This window comes from Nelumbo nucifera, chromosome 1, assembly GCF_055504915.1.
Source record: "Nelumbo nucifera cultivar China Antique chromosome 1, China Antique-T2T, whole genome shotgun sequence".
NCBI classification, from domain to species: domain Eukaryota; kingdom Viridiplantae; phylum Streptophyta; class Magnoliopsida; order Proteales; family Nelumbonaceae; genus Nelumbo; species Nelumbo nucifera.
In genome coordinates this window covers 149521578-149534220 of record NC_142649.1, presented here as the reverse complement: position 1 = coordinate 149534220, position 12643 = coordinate 149521578, and the positions used below count along the sequence as shown (strand labels likewise).

At 36.0% G+C, this 12643-nt stretch overlaps 2 protein-coding genes across 2 annotated transcripts; one reads left to right on the top strand and one right to left on the bottom strand.

Moving 5' to 3' along the window:
* Positions 1–351: 351 nt before the first annotated feature.
* Positions 352–8055, top strand: NHX3 (Na+/H+ (sodium hydrogen) exchanger 3). Its single transcript, XM_010271824.3, has 14 exons — positions 352–669; positions 3041–3159; positions 3267–3364; positions 3534–3593; positions 3714–3760; positions 3848–4042; positions 4643–4689; positions 4784–4850; positions 5554–5654; positions 5867–5968; positions 6625–6766; positions 6887–6949; positions 7078–7161; positions 7259–8055. The coding sequence occupies exons 1-14, from the start codon at positions 511–513 to the stop codon at positions 7532–7534; spliced, it is 1560 nt and encodes a 519-aa protein (XP_010270126.1). The 5' UTR covers positions 352–510; the 3' UTR covers positions 7535–8055.
* Positions 8056–8102: 47 nt separating this feature from the next.
* Positions 8103–11785, bottom strand: LOC104606554 (uncharacterized). The gene is made up of 8 exons (XM_010271830.3): positions 11516–11785; positions 11306–11399; positions 10529–10648; positions 10388–10436; positions 9926–10025; positions 9697–9758; positions 9482–9540; positions 8103–8395 (listed from the first exon to the last, which is right to left on the bottom strand). The coding sequence occupies exons 1-8, from the start codon at positions 11665–11667 to the stop codon at positions 8291–8293; spliced, it is 741 nt and encodes a 246-aa protein (XP_010270132.1). The 5' UTR covers positions 11668–11785; the 3' UTR covers positions 8103–8290.
* Positions 11786–12643: the final 858 nt, after the last annotated feature.

Here is a 12643-nt window from a genome sequence, read left to right as displayed (position 1 = left end):
TTTTCTCTCTTTGAACTCTGAGTTTTCAGTAACATCCATAACCCATTTACCCTTGTATAGTTTTGTATTAACGTAGGCCTGAAAAAGAAGTTTGGCTGTTGGGGACGTTTAATTACATCGCTGTTGTTGGTCCTTTTGCTTACGCCCAACCGCCAAAGTTTTCTCTGTATTATCAACTAAACTCCACTTCATTTTGTTTCCTCTTTCCATCGATTTGCTATTTCCGTCATGTGTAGTGTAGGACCCGTGATGCCAGCATTGCTCGCTATGGAACGTTCTACGACACTTGGCAACGCCGTCTATCTCCAGGTTTTCCTTCTCCATCCAAAACATCGTCCTCTTCTGCATGCTCCTCTACTCTCTCTCTCTCAACCACATCGTGCTTCTGTAGGTGTCAAACTATCCTCTCATTGCCTACTCACAGCGAGAGAGAGAGAGAGAGATTTTTGTCTCATCTTGCATTTTTTTTTCCTTTCTTCCTCTCTCTCTCTCTCTCATGCAGAGTTACTCATGGGTTCTTCTCTCTTCGAAAACCTCACCGACGCCGACGGTCATGCTCATGTCGTTTCCATATCGGTGTTCGTTGCAGTGCTCTGCCTTTGCATAGTTATCGGCCACTTGCTCCAGGAAAATCGATGGGTGAACGAGTCCATCACCGCTATTCTCATAGTAAGTAAACCACGATTACTCTCTTCTTTTTTCTGCTTGATTTCTTCCTTAACTATTTGTATATGTGAGATATCAAGATGAAGATTTCTTTTCTCGTAATTCTTGCCGAGTTTACTCAACATATAGTTCTTTAATAAGCAAGCTAAATTTCTTCCTCAATTATTTGTTCTTTTTTCCTAAGATAATTTAACTTCACAACCAAGCTCTTGCATGTCAAAGGTGCTGTAGTTTCCTTTCACAGACAGATTAGGTGTCTGGTAGCAGAGGCATCTCTGCTCAAGTAGAGCTATATTTAGGCCACACAACCCTCCGGCTCCGGCGGGGGTAGCCTACCTCCCAACACTACTGAAGGTAGGATTTGATCCCATGTCTCCGCTATCAGCAGCAGCAGAACAATGAATATAAATAATGCAATCTAATGTTTTGATTGCACTTCTTATGCACTTTGAGTGGTGATGATTCCAAAATGGATAACTTCTTTTTATTGGATCAATAACAACATTTTCATTAATTAGACTGTAAATATAGTACAATCAGGGAGATAAAAATTATTAACTCCCCCTACTGAGGCCAAAGCCCCATACAGTCTGAAATTACATCTGAGCCCAAAACAAAGCTTCCCTACCCACCTCACTCTTTGCTAACTCATCAGCAAATGGGTTAATTAGCAGAAACTGAACTTCACTTCCATGTCCTTGACTAGTCACTTAAATTTTTTCTTTTCATTTCTATACCCCCATAGACCAGCCTTATCTTCTTTCAGCCACCCTACTACCACCTCGCAATCCCCTTCAAACGAGTCTTCTGATATTCATCTACTTCGCTTTTTGGACACCTTCCATAGCTGTGCAGATCTCAGCTCTGAGAGAGTCCCCCGTTCCTATTGGGCCTGAGAATAGAGATAAGACAGTCCCATTCTCATCCCTAAACATGCCCCCAATACCTGAGAGTCTTGGATTCCCTATGCTACTCCCATCAAAGTTTAGTTTTATGAAGCCGGATGGTGGGCGAATCCATGATAGTCTCAGGCCTGTTTTGATCTGTTTACAATTAGCAATCTCACCCCACTTTCTAAGCAAGTCATCCATAGTGAAATCTCTAAATAGCTCTGAGAATTTCAACCACTGTATTACCTTGAAATGGATCAGGTCTATCAGGTCTTCAGCCCTCCTCTATTTTCTAGAAAAAATCCTTGAATTCCTTTGGGCATTTCCACATAGTCCTACCTTTTTTCCACTGCCACTTGAAGAAGGAAGAAGAAAATAACATTTGCAAGTTCATAGGAGGGAGCCAACTGCAACCAAAAAGGAAAAGTGCCCATTCCCAAATCGCTCTTGCATACTGGCAAGAGACCAACATATGGAAACCAGTTTCCCCGTCGGCTTTACAGAAAACATACCAGTGTGGAGATAAGCATGTCTTGGATCTCTTTTTTTGAAGCAGATCACTAGTGTTGACTCTTTCCAGAAGCGTTTCCTAACAAAAACTCTCAACCCTAGGAGGAATTGGCTTACCCCAAATCTCTTTGATAGGGAAAGGAGGGTCCAAGGAGCTGGTCGGCTCAGTCAAGGTTTTGAAGAAAGAAGCAAAAGAGAACATGATTGGGGGGTTGGGTATCCAAATTCTGGTGTCCTCCTTTGTGGGATCCAAGAAAATAAACTCAAGGAGACCAAGGAGAGACGAAATGTTGTTCAGGTCAGCATCTCTAACAGCCTTTCTTAACCCCAGATTCCAACCAAACCCAAAGTTGGAAGAAGATGGGACAAGGAAGGAAGAGATAGGCTCATTTTTTCAAAGTAGAGAGGGCATATAAAGATGGAAATCGGTCCTTCAAAGGGGCATTCCCTAACCAAATTTGTTCCCAAAACTTTATGGAATTTCCAAAATGGATAACAGTCTGATTACACTTTTCTAAAATGGATTTTTGTTTGGTCAAGCAGAAGTAATTTGTATGCTGCCTACTTCTAACCATGAAAAAAATATTATAAGTCATGAAGATCCTTGAGGCACATTGGTCATCACCTCAAAGTTTATGTTTTTTGGTTTACCCTCAACTAAATTTTATTTTCTGTCCCCCCTCCAAAAAGAAAAAAGCAAAAGCAAAAATTAGTTTAATAAACCCTGCCTGGGTTTTCTTGTTATTTATTGTACCTTTAGTTTAGATCTTTCCCTTCTATCATCTACTTAATTGCCAAGGCGGCCATAGATATTGGTCACATGCCTAAATCTTCCAAAAAGAAATAAATTAGATTGTTCTTTTGGGAGCATGCTAATACATACTGTTCTATTTGCATATAAAAGATTTATCCTGATGTTCACCATGGGCTTTCCCCGGCCCTTATGTCCTCTTTGGTTTTGTCTTTTAATTTAGGGATGCATAGCTGCAACCATAATCTTGCTCTGGAGTAAGGGCAGAAGTTCTCACATCCTGATATTTAATGAGGAGTTGTTCTTCATATATCTCCTGCCACCCATAATCTTCAATGCTGGGTAAGAAAAAAACCACTAACATGTTCTGTTCCCAAAATAAGAAGACCTTCTATTAATAATCTTCTCCTAATGCATGGAAAACTCATTTGGGTTTAGTATTTCTACAGATTTCAAGTCAAGAAGAAGCAGTTTTTCCATAACTTTTTAACCATTATGCTATTTGGGGTTGTAGGCGTTTTTGTTTCTTCAGCCATTATTGCAGCTGGTAATAGTCCACTCCTTCAATACTGTGATCATCATCTTTTCGGTTCCAAAATTAATACATTTAACCACAGTTCTTTTTGATTGTTGAAGACTTGTCTAAGTATGACTGTTTTATTTCATGAGTGTTCGTTTGATGTTTTCTAAACTGCCACTTCTTACTGTCAATCTAGGTAGTTGGTTCTTGTTTCCAAAGATCGGTTTTGTTGGTCTACAAGCACGAGACTATATTGGTATCATTATCATCCTTTTTATCTTACCTAAATATGTTATGGCATGTCATTCCCACCAATTTGATTGTTCATAAGAAGTACACATTGCAATTGAATTTTTAATTTGTTATCTGGGTTCAGCAATTGGAACAATCTTCTCAGCAACTGATACTGTCTGTACACTGCAGGTTTGATCTTACTGCCATTTCATTTTAAATGCTATCCTATTTCAGGCATATAACATGGATCCTATCACTTTCTAAATTTGCACATAGGTCCTGCATCAAGATGAGACACCTCTGCTTTACAGCCTAGTCTTTGGGGAAGGAGTGGTGAATGACGCAACATCAATTGTTCTCTTTAATACAGTTAAAAAGCTCAATGTTTCTAGGCTTAAAGGTTGGGCAGCAGCCAATGTCCTCAAAGACTTCCTGTATTTATTTTTTATAAGCACTGCTCTTGGAGTTGTTGTAAGTCAAGATTCCATAACCTCTCTCTCTCTCTCTCTCTCATATAGCCCATTTCCTATTATTGTGGCATTCTAGCTAAGACTTTCACAATAAGGTACCATGTCTAAATATCCACTTTTTGAACAGAGCCCTTCATTTTGTATTATCTATTTGCATAATAAGTACTGTCTACTGTATCTACATTATGAATGTCATCCATAAAATTGCATAGAGCCTTGGTCCCCCCCTATGGCCTAGAAATCCCCTGTTATGTTTGGATAAGAAATATTTCTAGATTTCTTGTAGAATTTTCTTCAGCATTCATCAAACACCACCACCAAGGACCCTTTCTTTGGATCGGTACATTAGTAAGAGTATCTAGAGACCATCTAAGCAAGGTTATTTCTTGTTATAAATACTATTAATGTGCTAGTAATTCTTTAATTTTAGTTTTTTAGCAAATTATCTATATGTAGACATATGATTGTGATATTGGTTTTGCGATGTCCATATTTGATATTGTGAGTTACAGATTGGAACGTTTTTTTGGAAGAATATCTTCGAAGCCATCTTTTCTTGGTCTTTTCTTATGTTGATATATATGTTTGTCTCTTTTTGTAGGCTGGACTGTTGACTGCATATACTCTTAAAGCCTTGTATTTTGGTAGGTAAGTGATCTTTGTAGCTTTTATGCTGATACAGAAATCCTTCTATTTCCTCTGTTATTAAGGTGACTATTCAGATGCCATCTGTTATTTGCAGACACTCAACTGATCGTGAAATTGCTCTAATGATTTTAATGGCGTATCTGTCCTACATGCTGTCTGAGGTAAACATCTGATGTAGGAGTAAAATCGTCTAATAAAACTTGTATATCATCACTCATGCATAACTTTTAATCTTGAAGTTAATATCCTAATTTTACCTTAAAAATGTTCATTTCACATTTTGGTCTCCTTGATATCATGGGATGAGGCAAACATTTATGCTCACAAATCCCCCCTCCCCTGGCACATGCTCAGGTGGGAGAGGGAAAAATAAGTGGAAAGAATTTAAGTCATTGCATCACGTCTTGATAGTGAAACACCTTGGCTTTCCAAGCTGGGAAAGAACCTTTGTTGATGGAAGTGAAGTTTGATCATGCAGGAAAGATAAATTTCATGCTTTTTCATCCTTCTGCAATGTGCAGGCATAAATGAAGCTTCATGTAAAATGGTTAGTCATTGATGACTTAAAAAATGTCAGACTGATCAAACAGTTATTCTTTTCTGATTGGGCTGAACTTTCCAATTTGATGGTTTCCTATCTTGCTAGTTTTTGCTGGGATGCCCAATCCCTGTATGTGTCTCTTAAACTGAGGGTGGATGAGCAAGGAGGTTGTGCTTTTCTTTATCAACTAATTTAGAACTAAGATTAGTGTTCAGTGGTATCCTACACTTGAATAAGCAAATACAGCATTGTCAATCTTGTGTGTGTGCATCTTAGGCACATGTCATCACATTGTTCATCTTAATTGTATTTTCCATGTGCAGCTCTTGCACCTCAGTGGGATTCTCACAGTCTTCTTCTGTGGTATTGTCATGTCACATTATGCATGGCATAATGTCAGTGAAAATTCAAGAATCACAACCAGGCAAGTATGAAGAGATAGTCAGCTTTCTATATGTGGGCTTCAGGAACTCAGAGAGATTTAATACAGTGTTCTAGTTCTTCTAAGACATTTGGTCAATCTTGGTGGTTGGTTCCTGTTGATTTTGTTATTTTTCATTAACCAAAATTTTGATGTTCAAGCTACTTCACTTCAGAGATGATTGGTAAAACTTATTATGATATCTACTTTTTCAGGCATATATTTGCAACATTGTCCTTCATTGCAGAAACATTCATCTTTCTTTATGTTGGAATGGATGCTCTTGACATTGAGAAATGGAAAATGAGCAAGACAAGGTACACTTTTTTTTCCCTTTAAATATGCTTTCATTTTATTCATAATTTGGAAAAATAATAAATTAACCAGATGACTGGGATGACCTCTATTAGACATAGTTCGGCAAATGGACCAATTCCATTTCACAAGGAAAAAGTATAAGGCATGGCCACAGAACCTCCAAATGCATGAAGCATACAACCCACTCATTCGTATTTTACTTGTAACAATTAGATAGAGAGAGGTCAGTTGCTCCTAAACCCCTCGGTATCTTTTGGAGAAATTCAGCCTCAACATGATTCTAGAAAACTAAATTAGAATAACGAGGCAATAACAGAGAATAATAATTTCTTTTGGAGTCTTACCGTTCAGCTAAACCACCCTAAATAAGTGTCATTGAGCCTCTCAAGGTAAATCCAATATATAAGCCCCTTACAGCCTTCAAAACACAGTGATTGTGGCAGTTCTCTGAAATCTTTCTACAATTAGTAACAAGTTGATAGGTTCTGGTGCCATATGGCTTTCTCCTCTGATTCTTTAGATGACACAATCTGATTGATCATTTTTTAGACCCTATAAAAGTATGACTTAATGTGTGATACTCAAAAATCCATTCAAACAGTTGATCCTGTTTCTGTTTTTCTCTTTACCTTCACAAATTTTCTCTTGATTGTAGCTTTGGGACGTCAATGGGGATCTACAGTACTATTATCTTACTAATATTACTTGGGCGTGCTGCATTTGTATTTCCTCTCTCTGCATTATCCAATTACATGAACTCAAAAACTGAGAGGGTGCTAATTACATTCAAACACCAGGTGTGTATTTCCTTCTTTCCATATTTTACTAATCAATGATCTTATGAGTTGAAGTGACAGAAATCAGAACCATTTCGTGATCAAAAAGCATTTAACTTTATTGTTTTCAATTTTATCTAGGTTATAATCTGGTGGGCTGGGCTAATGAGAGGAGCTGTCTCTATTGCTCTGGCTTTCAATCAGGTCTGCATTGTTCTGAGACAATGTCACACACTTCATTACTCATTATTTGATTGATCAGATAAAATGTAGCATCCTTATATGATCTAACTAGTTATTATGTTCTATTTCTTTTCTACCATCTTGTGAAGTTTACATACTCCGGTGTTACCTGGGATCCGGTTTATGCCACCATGATCACCTACACTGTTATTGTTGTTCTCTTTAGCACGCTGGTGAGTATGCAATTTATAAATTCCTTGTAGTGTTTAATCAACTTCTGATTGGAAGATATGTTAACCAACTTACTTAATTAGACAAATCATACCACAGGTGTTTGGTTTCCTCACAAAGCCACTAATAAAAGTTCTGCTTCCTCACCGTGCAATGGACAAGAACCAACGCCCAGAACGTCGACAGAATGACTCTCCTAAAGAAGATGCTGCCAACCTCCCATTGCTTTCTTTTGAAGAATCTGCAACAACCAACATTGTCCGTGCAAAGGATAGCTTGTCCATGCTCATTGAAAGGCCAGTTTACACCATACACCGTTACTGGAGGAAGTTTGATGATTCCTACATGAGACCAATTTTTGGTGGGCCCTGTTGAGCATTGCATTTGCATTATGGAAGGAAGACTTGACTTCCTGGGCTTGAGAGATCACTCCATGCATTGTGTTAGAGATAACCAGAGTCTTGGTATGTATGATGGGCACCCAATCGATCGATCCTTAAGGGACCCGAAGCATAAACAATTTGTGGCACTAGTTGGAGAACCATCGTAGACCAAGAATGGATTGCCATTGTGAAAATTCCAAGGTTAACCAATCTTCCAAATAATGTCACTCATCCTTGGCCTTTCCTCTATGGCTTATGTTATGGGCAGCAGATTTCAGCATTTAGGCAGGCAGGCATTCACTACTTTTTTTTAAGTATTAGATATTTCGATGGATGGATTATGGATTATGGATTACGGTTATGGAATGCACGCAGTTGTAGGGTGGACTGAAGAAGGTGAAAATAACTTGTTGCCGGGGAAGAGATTGGTCAATGCTCTGCTTAAAACCAAACTGTCAACCGCAAATACAATGAAAATATCAAAATTCCATGCTTTCTTCGGTGGAAAATAAATGAATCAAAGCTAGTTCCGATACAAACGCAGGATGAAAAGAATACAATGGGATAACATGATTGTTAATATTAATTTAACCAAAGAGGATTCGAGTGAGAATGATCAGTTTGCTTTCCTGTAACAGTTCTAGAAGTATAACAACATCCATCAACTTTTTGGGAGCTTAATCAAGAAAACAAAGGGAATAATAGACTATATCCCTCTTGAGCAGGCAACGAGTTAATGTAGCACTGCTCAGCTGACAAGTCTTCTCAAGACCTCTTCAGCACGCTGCTCGAACTTTGGGAGAGCCCACTCATGTTGAACTATGTCTAGACTGTCTTTCTCTGCACTCAAGCTCTGAGAAGTACAATAGTAAAAAAAAATCACAAGAACATTAGTTTTAGGCAAAGCAAAGTAAGGGTTAAATGGGATAACAGATATTGAAACGGGTGATTGTAAATGTTTTCTAATTGAAAGCTTTTCCAGTCCTAGAGCAAGTGAAATGGGGGTTCTAAATTATTTGAACAGAAAATCAAATTTATAATGAAAATAGTGGCCCATAAATTGAGGGAATTTAAACGGTCAATAAAAACTCAAAATTAAACCACATTACACACAATATTCGGTGGTACCAAAAAATAGTAATGCAAAATAGTGATATTCCAAATAACTACGAAACCAAATAGCTTCGTTCTTTTTTTCTTCCTTTCTTTTTGTGTTCAATACATAGTCACTACAAAGAGGTAATTTTATCTCTTTCGCAATGTTGGACACATCTTGTTCAAAGCCTCAAAATACCAAAACTATGGGCCCCTTTGGGAGGACTTCAGCTTTGATTGAGCTGATTTCAATAAGCCACTTTGAAGTTACTAAACCAGTTTCACCCAAAGGTCAATTTCTTGGCTGAATGAAAGTGTATTCGGGCTTTCTTGATTTTTCACCAAACATAGCTTCTAGGCTTTCCATGCAGGGCCCACCTTGCAAAGCCAAAAGCTTCTCCGTGAAAGCCCTCCCCAATGGACACTATATTCATCAATATTGTGATGTTAAAGTATTAACAATTAGGATATCTCGGTCAGCCAAATTCCCAATGCCTCAAACTGAATATACTACCAAACTACATCTTAAGCTATATGGATGAAAGACAGCTTGTGGTCATCATATCCCTTCAATTTGAATATAAACAGATCCATGTCATGAAATATTAAATCATATCTCTAATTACATAGTTAAATGTTCTGTTTTCCTTTTTCCAATAAGGAATCTTAAGTATGGAATCAAAACTGCTTACTGCTACTTAAAACTATGTATAATATAGGAAATATAATACTATTGTTTTTTTTGGCAACTGGTGAAGTATAGGTGTTGGCACTTGGCATCAATCAATAATGTTAGAATTTCTTAGGTTAACCACCATAAAAAAGGACAAATAAAAGCACATACCTTTGTAGGGTCAAATCCAAATCCACTCATTTGCATCATTCTCTGTGTGTCATCAGTAGCTGCATAAGTGAAAATATATCAGTTTCTGTAACATCTAAAAATGCTCATCGTGGAGTTGAACATTACCCATAAACAAATTTATGTTTTATTTCTCCGGGTAAGTGGGGAAAAAAAACAAAGAAATATGTCAGACCTATTACAGCATTAGTGCTTACCATTTTCTTCTCCCAAAATGAGGCTGAATAGACCTCTTAGCCCAAATAAATTGAGAAAGTACCTGATGAAAACATAATGGTGAACCATAAAAAATGCTTAATCATATACAATCTCAACATCCTAAAGTGATTCAGTGGAAAAAAAAATCATAGAACAAGTATAAAATTGAAAGTAATATATTGTTTAAGGAACTAAAGCGATCTTCTAGTTAAGAAAAAATAAAGGTACCATGAACGGCTGCTGACATAGCTAACATCAACTGTGCTGAGGTCAATTCCATTTTGTAACATTGATCTAAATCTCTGAGTCAGTGGAAAGGGTATCTTTGCTGCAAAAGGAAAGGATAAATGAAGCCAGACCCTTATAATAACATCCATAACAGGAAATGCATAAAGGTACATGGAAGAGAAGATTATAGAACAGATGCACCAGGAAGAAATTGCTGGTAAGAGAAAAGTAACCAAATCATGGAATGGTTAAACTAATGGTTTAAGAGAAAGTACAAGGTATAGAGAAGCAATGAAAGAAAATGGAGCAATAACAGAAACTACATAAATTTGCATAACTGCCTATACTTATGATTTTGATGTAGAAAAGAAGAAATAAGAAAGAAAAAGTAAGAGATTGCATTTCAAAAGAAAGATTGACATCTCAAAATGGAAGAAGCTAAAGTATAATGAAGAAATATACCTGCTACAAATCCAGAGAAGAAAAAGTTGACCCACGCAAAAGTAAGAGTCTGAATATTAAAGGACAAAGTAGCAAAAGTTGGGTAAGTAATCCAATCTTAACAATCATGATAACCAGGATAGGTTCCACAGATTGCAATACCTGGGGTATTATCATTGAAAGGTTTTTCTTCATCATATCCATGGCCATGTTAGGATCAGAGAACATTTGTGCTTGTGCATTTGGCACCTGGCCCTTGGGTACATATAACAGACCATTCTCCTGCAATGTCAAACCGAATAATTTCAAGCAATGATGGATGCAGCATATCGCACCAGAACTCGAAAATGGATAAATTTAACAAACCAATTCTGTCGTGGTGCACATGAAAATCAAGGGTTATGAAGTCATTTAGTTTTGTTCTTTTTACAGTACTTGAAATTTGACATAAGTTGTGTCTCTGGATAGTTTGCAACTCCAGACAATGTTTCCATGGTCAGGGTCAAGGAGAAATAATTAGGTTGTGCCCCATGGTTCAGAGTTGAGTATACCAGCTGAACGCATAAACTTTCATTTAAAATGGTGCCTTCACTGGAATGCTTGTAAACATAGAAAAGTGAGGTGCCATGTTTACCAGACTGAAAATGTATAAACCATGGAGGACGACTACTTAGAAAAGAAAGCCCCGGAAAGGAACAAGTGAAAAAAGGAGTGTCCATACTAGGCAGGAGAAAAAGAAGTTTCAGCTGAATTTACTACTAAAAAGAGATATCAACCATGATAGAATAAAAACGCATCAAACAAATAAGCAGGAAATGAAACGCTTGAATAAAATAATAAACATTTTATAGGATTGATAAAGTACAAGAACAGAATTGCTGAATTGGTCATCGAAATTAGCGGTATAAAATTTACAGACAAGGACTGAAGAAAGTGAACCTCATTACTGAAATACGCCCTTCGAGCACGAAACGACTTCAGTGGTATAAAATTTGCAGCTGCTCGTAAACTCCTGGCCCTAATAACGACCTGTCTGAAATCAAAGACAAACCCTAAAGTCAAAATCAAAACTCTTTAAGTGAGAAAAAAGAATGAAAAGAAAAACGGGGATTATCGTCTGATTATGATTGTTCTATAAGTATTATTTACCCTTCTTTGACGACCTTGGCATCAGGCGACTGATAAGATCGCATAAGCTTGGAGACGAAGTAGCGAAGAATTCCAATCAGAACCATGACGACAGAGAGAGGGATCAAAACCCAATCTCTGATTGCCGTGTCCAAGACGAGATCTTCCGCCATTGGAGTAGAGTAGCTCGAACTCGATATGGAACTCGAACTTGAAATCGAAACGAATCACCGGGTCCTCTCTCTCTATATATATGTAATACTAGTAGGAACTATGCGATGATGCGAAGCACGGGTTTTGATTTTTTTTTTATGGCTAAGAACATCAACTTATAATATTTCTAATTAAGGTTTACCCCAATTTGAATAATCAATTTTCTAATTTTTCTAATTTACTAATTTTACTTATTTACTTAAAATAGAAAATTTATTAGTAAATTGTTAAATAATTTTACTAACTTTCTAGTTCTATTCTAGTAATTTATGATAACATTATTAGTTTTTTTTTAAATTATTAATTTACTAATTTTCTAATTTAATAATTTATGGTAACTTTACTAATTTACTATTTACCATAAATTTTACTAATTATTAACATTTTACTAATATACTAATTTCTAGTAGTTTAAGTGATTATTAATTTTATTGTTAACTAACTTTACTAAATGAGTAATTTTAAGAAGTTCACTAATTTTTGTTTCAGTAATTTAAGTAATTTTCTAATTCAATAATGTAAGTAAATTTAGTAATTTAAGTAATTTTCTAATTTAAATTGGTTCTCTTACTAATTACAATTATGCTATTTATAAATACACAAATAATTTATAAAAATTATTATTAAATTTCTAATAATATTTAAACTATTTATAATTAAACTAATAAGAACAAAAACAACAATAATTACACAAATTGTTTGAATAGCATTTTGTTCTAAAAAATAATTTAATAATTTCTCTGGAAAATAATTTTCTAATTTCTGAAAAGTAATATAATAATTTATTATGATTTTCTAATTTTCTAATTAAAAAAAGGAATTTATTTTGTCATTCAATAATTACTGAAAAGTATTGAAATTTTTTAAAAAATAATTTAATAATTTATTCTAATTTAGTAATATAATAATTTATTATAATTTTCTAATTTTTTAATT

What these genes read in the sequence shown, in the direction of transcription:
- NHX3 (XM_010271824.3), top strand. Translation starts at nt 511, where the DNA reads ATGGGTTCTTCTCTCTTCGAAAACCTCACCGACGCCGACGGTCATGCT. An exon ending in AAAGCCTTGTATTTTGGTAG is followed by an intron (nt 4,690 to 4,783) that starts GTAAGTGATCTT and finishes TGTTATTTGCAG; the next exon opens with ACACTCAACTGATCGTGAAA. An exon ending in TAATTACATTCAAACACCAG is followed by an intron (nt 6,767 to 6,886) that starts GTGTGTATTTCC and finishes AATTTTATCTAG; the next exon opens with GTTATAATCTGGTGGGCTGG.
- LOC104606554 (XM_010271830.3), bottom strand. Translation starts at nt 11,667, where the DNA reads ATGGCGGAAGATCTCGTCTTGGACACGGCAATCAGAGATTGGGTTTTG. An exon ending in GGGCGTATTTCAGTAATGAG is followed by an intron (nt 10,649 to 11,305) that starts GTTCACTTTCTT and finishes TTGACATTGCAG; the next exon opens with GAGAATGGTCTGTTATATGT. An exon ending in CATTTTGGGAGAAGAAAATG is followed by an intron (nt 9,541 to 9,696) that starts GTAAGCACTAAT and finishes TCACTTATGCAG; the next exon opens with CTACTGATGACACACAGAGA.